Here is an 11,142-nt window from a genome sequence, read left to right as displayed (position 1 = left end):
GGGAGCGGCCACTGCACTCCAGTCTGGGCGACAGAGTGAGACTCCAACTCAACAAAAAAGACGGCTTCCCAGAGAAGTGCATTTAAGTAGAATTTTTGAGGGAGAAGAAGGTATATGCATCTGTGGAAAGAAAAGATCTTCGCGGGACCCTGGCTAGTTGGAAAGAGGGCACAGGGTCCCCAGCCAGGGTAGACTCCTCACCTTGGTCCTTGGCAATGCAGGGAAGGCCCAAGCCAATGAACAGCGGTATAGCAAGCTAAAGGAGAAGTACAGCGAGCTGGTTCAGAACCACGCTGACCTGCTGCGGAAGGTAGGACCCTCAGCCCCCCTCAGCCCCCTGCAGACCCCACACCTCGGGATGAGAGCAGATCAGGCCTGCATTGTCTCTGGGGACAGCAGCCCCACGTTTCTGGGGCATTGCCACCATCTCTTGGGAACCCCAGCTTTTCAAGCTTCTTGCCTCCCACGTCTTGTACTGCATCCTGGGGTGCCAGCCCCGCGTAGGCTACCCGCCTTCTTTGTTATTTTGTAAACACTCGAGAGTCAAGTACCTGAAGGTGATAGCTTTATTCTGGCTTCCCTCTCGGTAGGAAAGTGATCCCTGTGTCCGACTCTAGGACGCCTACAGTCTGAATGTGGTCATTTGTCCTAGAAGGAAGATGTCAGTTAAGCCTGGGGTCAGCAGGTTCAAGACACTGTTCTTCCGTTACAGAATGCAGAGGTGACCAAACAGGTGTCTGTGGCCAGACAAGCCCAGGTAGATTTGGAACGAGAGAAGAAAGAGATGGAGGATTCCTTGGAGCGCATCAGTGAACAAGGCCAGCGGAAGGTGAGTGGAGCGAGAAGTGATCAGCGTCTGAGGGAGCGGCCTGCCGAGCTGGAGGTGGGGACTTTGTGGTCTTCTGCTCCACGGATGGTTCTGCAGGTTGGTCAGCACCATACAGTGGGGAGAGTGCCACGGCAGGCCCCGCAGGACAGCAGGACGTGGTCACCAGCGCATCTACAGCTTAGGGACACGAAGGAATGGAAGGACCCAAGTTGAGTGGGGTTCACCAGGACAAGGCTCAAGGAGAGGCCAGAGAGACAGGGACAAGCATTAACAGACGTGCAGATGGAACAACATCACTGTGTAGGGGTGGGCTGGGCAGGCAGACCAGAGGCTTAGAGGTGGAATAGGAGATGGCAGAAGAGGAGATGTCAGCTACATAAAACCGAGCGCCTTAGGCTTAGAGGGGCTTTCACACATTGCTGTGACCCAACGAAAAGATACGTGTGTCTCATTGGAATAAAAGTTTCACCAAGAGCCGGGCTCGGTGGCTCAGCCTGTAATCCCAGCGCTTTGGGAGACTGAGGTGAGTGGATTGCCTGAACCTGCGGCTTCGAGACCCGCCTGGGCAACTTGGCGAGACCTCATCTCTACAATAAAATCAAAAAAAGCAACCGGGCGTGGTAGCGCACACCTGTACTTCCAGCTACTTGGAAGGCCGAGGCGGAAGAATCGCCGGAGCCCAGCAGTTCGGGGCTGTGGTGCCTGGGAGCGGCCACTGCACTCCAGTCTGGGTGATAGTGAGACTCCAACTCAAAATTTTAAAAAAGTTTCACCAAAAAAAATAAAAATAAAAAAAGTTTCACCAAGCAATACTTAGTAGGTGAATTCATTTGAATATTTTCTGTTCTGTTTAATCCATTTTTTAAAAATGTAGCTGTGAATTCTTACTAATGGGTCACAACCTGCTCTTTGAAAAACATCATTGAGAAAAAAAATTAGCCAGGCATAATGGCTCGTGCCTGTAATCCCAGCACTTTAGGGAGGCAGAGGCAAGAGGATTACCTGAGCTCAGGGGTTCAAGACCAGCCTGAGCAACATGGCGAGACCTCATCTCTACAATAAATCAAAAAATCAGCTGGGCATGGTGGCACATGCCTGTGGTTCCAGCTACTTGGAAGACTGAGGAGGAAGAATCGCCTGAGTCCAGCAGGTTGGGGGTGCAGTGGCCAACTTCAGCCTGGGTGACAGAGTGAGACTCCAAATCAAAGAAAAAGAAAAGAAACAGAAAAAAAGAACCATTTCAAGATGATAAGATGCTGTAGTTCAGCAACATGCTAAGTGTTGGGATGCCTGAATTAAAGATCCAGTTCAACTTTAGTATTATGGGCTCAAGTATGACATTTGGGAAATGTCCCTAGAATGCTTCCTTTGACATTCCACTTAGCCAGAAGAAAAACTTTTGGTACATTCACCTCGTCCTCCCCCACAGTTGGGATATAAGTTACATACAGTAAAGTTTGCAAATCACTCATTGATAGCTTGGAGATTTTTTATTTTTCCAAGTCAGAGTCTCTGTTGCCCAGGCTGGAGTGCAGTGGCACAGTCACGGCTCACTGCAGACTCAACCTCCTGGGCTCAGACAATCCTTCTGCCCCAGCCTCCCAAGAGGCTGGAACTACAGGTGTACACCACCAGGCCCAGCTAATTTTTCAATTTTGAAGATACAGAGTTCTGCTATGTTGCTATATAGGCTGGTCTTGAACTTTTGGACTCAAGTAATCCACCTGTCTCGACCTCCCAAAGTGCTGGGATTACAGGCGTGAGCCACTGCACCTGGTAACTTGGAGAATTTTTACATTTGTACGTCGCTTGTAACCACCCCCCCCAATCAGAGTTCTGTTTTTCTTATCTTTCAGACTCAAGAACAGCTGGAAGTTCTAGAAAACCTGAAGCAAGAACTTGCCACCAGCCAAAGGGAGCTTCAGGTTCTCAAAGGCCGCCTGGAAACTTCTGCCCAGGTGAGCACTTTCTTTCTTGTCCTCCCTCTGGCTTCGGTATGCTGGCACCCAGTATCCTGCACGTAGCCAAGCCGACCCCAACTGTGATCAGTGTGTCTTTGACAGGGATTGGAAGTGGCAGGTTAAAGAGATATCACCTCCTGTACCTTGTGACCAGGTGGTGGGTTGGACCTCAGGGAAGGGAAGAGTTTTTTGTTTTTATTTTTCGATTTTTCTTTTTTAATCCGAGTTCTCACCCTGTCTGTCACCTAGGCTGGAGTGCAGTGGCACGCTCATGGCCACCACATTCTCAACCTGCTGGGCTTAGGTGATCCTTTAGCCTCAGCCTTCCAAGTGGCTGGAACTACAGGCATGTGTCACCATGCCCAGCTAAGTTTTTGATTTATTGTAGAGAAAAATCCTCACCAAGTTGCTCAGGCAGGTCTCGAACCTGTGGGCTCAGGTAGTCCTCTCACCTTGGCCTCCCAAAGCGCTGGGATTATAGGCGGGAGACACCGCGCCCAGCTGGGACAGTTTAGTTCAACCAGTATCTCCCTCTTCCCTTGTGATCGCCTTTGCAGTCGGAAACAAAATGGGCGACCCAAATCACTGAACTAGAGAAGGAGCGAGACAGCCTGGGGGAAGCCGCAGCTTGTCGGGAAGAGGAATTATCTTCTCTTCGGAAACAGCTAGAGTACACCCAGCTCAAACTGGCCAGCACGCAGGCAAGTATGGATGTCCACGCGGGCTGACCACCTGTGAACTCACACTGATGGGCCTTCCTGTATGCATGGAGGGAGGTGGGGGACGAGGGTGCTGTGAAGGGACTTGGGGTGTCAGCCCTGTCGCACAGGCATTCTGTAGGCATAGTTCCTCATGCCCACATGTCCTATATTACCCACGGAGCCGAAGAGGGAAAGCAAAGCACTCTCTTTTTCGTACAAAACAGGAAGTTAGGCATTCTCTCCCCGTGAGAATGGGTTGCGTCCATCCTTCCCCTTAGCCTGTGTGGTCAGTAGCACACACCCGTGGACAGAGTGAAGGCATTTTTCTGTTTCAAGCTAGCTGGCTTGTACTTCATTAGCAGTAACTCAAGTTCAGATGTCAGAAGCCCCAGCCAAGTCACAGGGCAAGGCTGGTCGGATGTATCATAGTGTCTAGGGCAGACTCTCACCTCCCTGGACCATTTCTAGGAATCTATGTGCCAGCTCGCAAAAGACCAACAAAAAATGCTTCTGGTGGGGTCCAGGAAGGCTGTGGAGCAGGTGATACAAGAAGCCCTGAGTCAGCTTGAAGAACCCACCCTCATCAGCTGTGCTGGGTCTGCAGGTACTCTTCCAATTGCCAGGCTTGCAGGTGCCAGGTCCTTATAGTCTGTGGCTCTCTCTTGGTGCTGAATCCCATGGGATACTTTGCTCTGGGCTCCTCACCCCAGCTACATGTCAGAATTACCTAGGAATGTCCAGGACCCATCCTCAATCAGTTAAATCGAAAGCCCCATGCTTTAGAGCCTGGGCGGGAGTATTTCTAAAGTCCCCAGGTGTGACAACTATGTTTTTAGTCAGTGGGTCACCATGATGAAACAACTCCTAGGAGCAGAACTCCGAAACAATTGTGAAGGCAAATAGGAGGAGAAACAGACAGGTTTCTCTAAGGAGAAAATGATAGCCTGAATCAGGAGGTCGCTGCTCATGAATTTCCAGGCAGGGAGGTATCATAAAGCATGGAATGGGAGAAACAGTACAAATCCCAGTGTGCCCATGGGGAGGAAAGCCCACTGCACTTGTAGGGGAGTCCTGAGGGCTCATGATTGAGTCAGGAGACCCCTGGAGGAAAGAGGAGGGCTTTGTGGGGGAGCATCCAGGCCCAGGGGCTTTGTGAGGTCATGGGTATAGCCGTGAACGGATCTTATACAGCTCATTTTCAAGCCCACGAGACATGTTGGTAAAGTAACAAAGTGGAAGGGAGAAAACAGCTGACAGCCGATTTTTATTATCAAAAAGAAAAGTCCTGATTTGATGACCATTATAGCTTATTCAGCAGGGAACCCATCTGTAAAGAAACAAACAGTGACAAATGAAGGAGCATTCTGAGTACCTAATTTACTGAGGGGATACCAGGGAACAGGGCTGTAGTGGGTGAATTCCAATGAGATGTTATGAGCTAGGTTTTGAAGAAACAGGAGCGATGTGAACTCGTGCAGAGAAGGAAGGACGGAGGATACAAACAATAAAAAGAGCTAGCATTGACTGAACGCTTCCTGCATGCTGGGCACCAGCCTAAGTGCTTTACACACCTTGCCGCAGCCAGTCCTCTCAACGATGCCATGAGGTGGCCCTCATGGAGGAAGAAGCAGACACAAACAGACTGAGATCCCACAACCAGGAGTGGCAGAGCCAGGAACCACATCTGGGTAGTGTGACTCAGGAACCCATACTCTTAACTCCTGTGCTTTGTGGTCTCCATGGGTCTATGGACAGAGGCAGCACGGTGGCAGGAATGACTTGCATACAGAGCATGAGCCTAGAATAGCCTAAGAGAGCCAAGGGTCTAGTTCAAGAGCACTGAGATTTGAAGGGCCTTGAAAAGCTTCCAAGGAAAGCCCAGATGACCCAGGATGGGCAATAACAAGAAGTGAGGCAGCCGGGCTTGGTGGCTCAGCCTGTCATCCCACGCCTTTGGGAGGCTGAGGTGAGTGGATTGCCTGAGCCCGCAGGTTCGAGACCCGCCTGGGCAGCGAGACCTCATCTCTACAATAAATCAAAAAATCAAGCCGGCCTCGGTGGCTCAGCCTGTCATCCCACGCCTTTGGGAGGCTGAGGTGAGTGGATTGCCTGAGCCCACGGGTTCGAGACCCGCCTGGGCAGCGAGACCTCATCTCTACAATAAAATCAAAAAATCAGTTGGGCGTGGTAGCGCATGCCTGTAATTCCAGCTCTTTGGAAGGCTGAGGCGGAAGCCGGACCCCAGCAGGTTGAGGCTGTCATGGCTGGGAACGACCACTGCACTCCAGTCTGGGCGACAGAGTGACAGTGTGCGTGCCTGGTTCTTGGCTAAGGCACCAGAGAGATTCAGGAGCATAGCTTTTGAAGCTCCAGTAAGAGAATCACATCCGTAACAGCATAGACAACAATCCTTTATCCCATCCCCTATCTTGGGGCGACTCCTGGAGAGCTGGGACTGCTCACTAGTTAAGCCCCTCCATCCAGTGGCTTAGCTGATGAGGGTGAAGCCAGCTATGAGAACTTGCTCTGACTTCACTCCGTCTTCCCTCTCACAGACCACCTTCTCTCCACGGTCAAATCTGTTTCCAGGTGCATTGGGCAATTGGAAAAAAGCCGGAGCCAGTATCTGGCCTGCCCAGAAGGTAAGAAGGGCCAGGGATAGGCTCTGTCATTAGTGACAGCCGGGCAGGGTTTAGAAGCATTTGAATGTGAGTTTGAGCCCAGGAGTTCAAGACCAGCCTGGGCAACATAGTAAGACCTCATCTCTACAAAAAAAAAAAAAAAAAGGCCAGGTAAGGCGGCTCATGCCTGTAACCTCAACACTTTGAGAGGCTGGGGTGAGAGGGTGGCCTGAGCCCAGGAGTTCAAGACTAACCTGGGCACCTTGGTGAGACCTCATCTCTACAATAAATCAAAAGATTAGCTGGGCGTGGTGGCACATGCCTGTAGTTCCAGCTGCGGCGAAGGACTGAGGGCAAAAGGATTGCCTCAGTCCAGCAGGTTGAGGCTGCAGTAGCCATGATTGTGCCACTGCATTCTAGCCTGGGCAACAGAGTGAGACTCTGACTCAAAAAAAAAAAAAAAAAAAAGCATTTGAACATGGGAATGGTGACAAGTTCCTGTGCACCAAGAAGGGAATGTTTACCACTTATAAGGTAGGGGAGGGGTGGGGGAATGAAAGCAACACCCTCAAGCAGGCCTGAAAACCTTTCTTTTCTCCTGACAGATATCAGCGGGCTTCTCCATTCAGTAACCCGGCTTGCCTACTTGACCAGTGACACCATTGCTCACGGCAGCGCCACCAGCCTTCGAGCCCCACCAGAGCCTGCTGACTGTGAGTACCAGGGCATGAGGGGCTGTTCATGAAAGCAGACGAGCAGAGGGCCTTTAAAAGTCTCTGTCGCTTTGCATCTCCAGCACTGACTGAGGCCTGTAAGCAGTATGGCAGGGAAACCCTCGTCTATCTGGCCTCCCTGGATGAAGAGGGAACCCTTAAGAGTGCTGACAGCACAGCCATGAAGAACTGCCTCGGCAAGATTCAGGCCATTGGCGAGGTATTTTCAGTCTTATTTTTGAGGAAAGTTACAACCGTTCTTGAATGTGAGTTGCCAGGAAATCAGTGATGTTCTAAGCCAGTTTTTTTTTTTTTTTTGCACTTATTACAACTTATTCTAGAAAGGGAGAGTTGGAGCTAGAAAATCTGATCCCCTAAAGCATTTTCCAACTATATTTAGTTCACTAGTTATTAACTGAGAATCGACTGTGTCATCATCACTACACTAGGCAATGTCAAAGAAGTACAGGCCGTTTTCCTGTCTCCAAAGACTTTTATCTAGTTGGGCAGGTAAGGCCCAACATGGAGATAACAGTGTGATTAATTAATTCAGTAAAGATGTAGTGACTATGTTCCATGTTCTAACCAGAAATCGGGTTAGGTGTAGTTATACAGGGACAAGTAAGACATATGGGAAAGAAAAATAAGAAAATCAGCCCTTTCTTTATAGTGTGATAAGATTTATAATTGAGATCTATCTTAAAAGAGTACAGTGCAGCCAGGCTCGGTAGCTCAGCCTGTAATCCCACGCCTTTGGGAGGCTGAGGTGAGTGGATTGCCTGAGCCCGCGGGTTCAAGATCCGCCTGGGCAGTGAGACCTTATCTCTACAGTAAATCAAAAAAGCAGCTGGACATGGTAGCGCATGCCTGTAATTCCGGCTACTTGGAAGGCTGAGGCGGAAGGATCGCCGGAGCCCAGCAGGTCGAGGCTGCAGTGGCCGGGAGCAGCCACTGCCCTCCAGTCTGGGCGACAGAGTGAGACTCCAACTCAAAAAAAAAAAGAAAAAGAAATAAGCCAGTCACAAAAAAGACACGTACTGCATGATCCCATTTATATGAGGTACGTAAAGTAGTCAAATTCATAGAAACAGAAAATAGAGTGGTGGTTACCAGGGACTGAGGGAAAAAGGAAAGGGGCAATTATTGTTTATGGGCATAGTTTTCATTTTGCCAGATTAAAAAAGTTCTGGAAGCCGGGCTCGGTGGCTCAGCCTATAATCCCGCGCCTTTGGGAGGCTGAGGTGAGTGGATTGCCTGAGCCCGCGGGTTCGAGACCCGCCTGAGCAGCGAGACCTCATCTCTACAACAAATCAAAAAATCAGCCGGGCGTGGAAGTGCATGCCTGTAATTCCGGCTACTCGGAAGGCTGAGGCGGAAGGATTGCCGGAGCCCAGCAGGCCGAGGCTGCGGTGGTCGGGCGCGGCCACTGCACTCCAGTCTGGGCGACAGAGTGAGACTCCAACTCAAAAAAAATGAAAGAGTACAGTGTACGGCAGCAGTTAATTGCTAGAATGAATGGTAATAAGTTCGTTAAAGGAAGGGATCAGGCTAGAGTTTAGAATCTTATCTTCCCTTTGGACTCTTAAAACAGCCTTTGATTAGCTTCTCTGCCTCTGGCCTCTTTCCTCTGTTCTCTTCCCAAGTCAGAGATCCGATTCTATCTCTTGTTTGATAACAAAAGTCAAATTATACAGCTTGACACCTAAGCACCTTCACTGCCTGGCCCTTTATTCACCTTTCTGGGCCCCTGTCACACAGCCCCCTCACCTAACAGTGTTGCTACCCCCTGTAATGTACCTGCTTGCATAATGTACCTGCTTGCCTGTCTGTTGCCTCCCAGATGAGTCCTCAAGTGTAGAGACCATGTCTTATTCATATTATATCCCACATCCCTGGCAAAATATCTGGTGGGTGGTGAATACCCAGCAAAAATACAAGGGAGGACCCAAAGAAACCCGGAATTATCTTTTTGGAGGGCAGGCCCCACTTGGAATGTGTTTCTCCGGATCCAACGGACAACTAAAGTTTTTATCTGGATGTTTTGAGAAGGTCGCATCATGATTTCTGGAAGAAACATCCCAAGTTGTGGCAAACAGATGACTGGTTCTTCCATCATCACCACACACCTGCCCACACCATGCTAAGTGTTCAGCAGTTTTTGACCCAAAATTTCATGACCCCGGGTGCCCCACCCTCCTGTTCACCCGATCTCCCCTTGAGTACTTGTTTTGGTTTCCCCAATGAGAAAAGTCCTCAGAGGGAAACGCTTTGCTGATGTGGAAGAAGTGAAACAACAGCAGAAGCACTAATAGGCATCAAAATCGACAAGTTAACGACTGTTTTGAGCTGTGGGAAAAGCGTCTCAATAGGTGTATTGCATCAAACAGAGAATACTTTGAGTATTCTCAAAAGTAATCCCAGCACTTTGGGAGGCCGAGGTGAGTGGATTGCCTGAGACCGTGGGTTCCAGACCTGCCCAGGCAACTTGGCAAGACCTTATCTCTACAACAAATCCAAAATTAGCTGGGTGTGGTAGCATGCACCTGTAGTTCCTGCTACTTAGAAGGCTGAGACGATCACTGGAGCCTAGCAGGTTGACGCTGGGGTGGTGGTGAGTGTGCCACTGCACTCCAGCCTGGGTGATGGAGTGAGACTCCAAAAAAAAAAAAGAATAAATACACAATTTTTAATAAATAAATTCTGGTTTCTTTGGGTCCCCCCTCGTACACACATGGAGAGAGCCAAACAGATCAAAAGAAGCTTCTGATGGGAGAGGAGAGTACATCCTGAGACGTGGGCAGTATGGAGACCCTTGAATATCTGGATGAAGAAAGACTATGGATAATGGGGAACTGCTAACTTTTTTTTCAGTAGGATGACATGATCCTACTAATGTTTCAGTGTTATAAAATTGGTGGTGGTAATGCTCTAGGCAGCATGACCCCAGTCTGCCTCTTGCTGAAGATACAGAGCATCTTTCTCAAGATATTGCCGATTTCAAGTAAACTAAGAACCCAATATGCGTATGCAAAGTATGCGAGACACCATCAGGAGACAAAAAATTAAACCAAGGAAAACAAAGCAAAATGTGGTAGAAAGATTGCGAGCAGGCTTCCTTTCTGGCCATAGGGCTGACCAGATGTTTAGAGAATCTTCCCAGCATAAAGCATAGAAAATGCTGGATAAAATTTGAAAAGAAATTTACTTGAATGAACTGACGAAAAAATTTAGTAAGGACACTCAGAATCAGAAACCAAAAGGATGCTAGTCAGCATTTATTCTAGGAGTTTTTGTCCATCCACAGTGTCTGAGATCTTGGGTTTTGATGAGCCACGCATACAGGGGAGAACAAGAAACAAAACCTAGGACCAAGTAGGATAGGAGATTGAAATGGAGACCTTTCCTCAAAAAAAAAATGTAATCCCCAAGATCACACTTTGAGTAAGTGGGAAAAAAGCCTGCCCTTCAGAAGAGACCTTGTCTTAACCTTTACTCTGAGAGGAGATGAAAATACAGCTCCCTAGAGAATTTCTGACCACAAACCACCATGAATTCAGGGGTCAAATCTCATACTACTTACATGACCTGAAAAACCCCCAATTCATAATTAAGTTTAAAGTAGTCAGGTTGTTAGAGAGCCATGAACCTGGCAGAAGTAGACACCGATTGTCTCTGGAGGAATACTCTTTGAGCCTAGATAAGGTCCCAAGGAATATAAGTTCACAGTAATTGTTTGACATGTTTAAAGAACAAAAAAAAAAAGGTAGTGTGACAATGGAATAAGATATTTTCAAAAGTGACAAGATATATTTGAAAACTGTAGAACTTCTAGAAATGAACATACAATCATTGAAAGTAATAACTTAGAATACAAGTTAAACAGTAGATAAAACTGAAGAGGGAATTAGTGAATTGGATGACAGAGCTGAAGGAATTACACAGTGTGGCACTGTTTTTACAAATTGAAATATAGAAGTCAAGAGACATGAGTATAGAATGTCTAATCAGAGTTCCAGAAGAAGATAATAGAAAGACCATGTCCTTTTTTGCTTCCCTAAATAATAGTTTTATATATTATAAACACTATATAAATGGAATCATACTGTATGTATTCTTCTATAACTTATGTTTTTGCTCAACATTCTGTGAGATTCATCCATGAGGATACATTTGTTTTTACTGCTCTATAATATATTATTATATGAATATAGCTGAATTTATCTATCTGTTCTCTTGTTGATGGGCATTTGGGTTATTTCTTCTTAGGGCTATTATGAATTTGTCCTTATGATTATTCTTTTTTTTTTTTTTTTTTTT

General features: G+C 47.7%; 1 protein-coding gene across 1 annotated transcript in view; it reads left to right on the top strand.

Annotated features, from left to right (window-relative positions):
* Positions 1-11,142, top strand: part of HIP1 (huntingtin interacting protein 1) — a 70,161-nt gene that overhangs the window by 43,614 nt on the left and 15,405 nt on the right. Inside the window, exons 15-22 of the mRNA XM_008048464.2 lie at positions 222-310; positions 713-829; positions 2,686-2,787; positions 3,348-3,491; positions 3,960-4,095; positions 6,047-6,133; positions 6,718-6,825; positions 6,909-7,045. Coding sequence (XP_008046655.1) covers positions 222-310; positions 713-829; positions 2,686-2,787; positions 3,348-3,491; positions 3,960-4,095; positions 6,047-6,133; positions 6,718-6,825; positions 6,909-7,045 — 920 coding nt within the window. The remainder of the gene's footprint in view (positions 1-221; positions 311-712; positions 830-2,685; positions 2,788-3,347; positions 3,492-3,959; positions 4,096-6,046; positions 6,134-6,717; positions 6,826-6,908; positions 7,046-11,142) is intronic.

The sequence above is a fragment of the Carlito syrichta genome, unplaced genomic scaffold, assembly GCF_000164805.1.
Source record: "Carlito syrichta isolate Samal-C Ts95f unplaced genomic scaffold, Tarsius_syrichta-2.0.1 Scaffold123615, whole genome shotgun sequence".
Lineage (NCBI taxonomy): Eukaryota > Metazoa > Chordata > Mammalia > Primates > Tarsiidae > Carlito > Carlito syrichta.
Note: the sequence above shows the minus strand (reverse complement) of the source record. Positions and strands in the feature narration are given on the sequence as shown.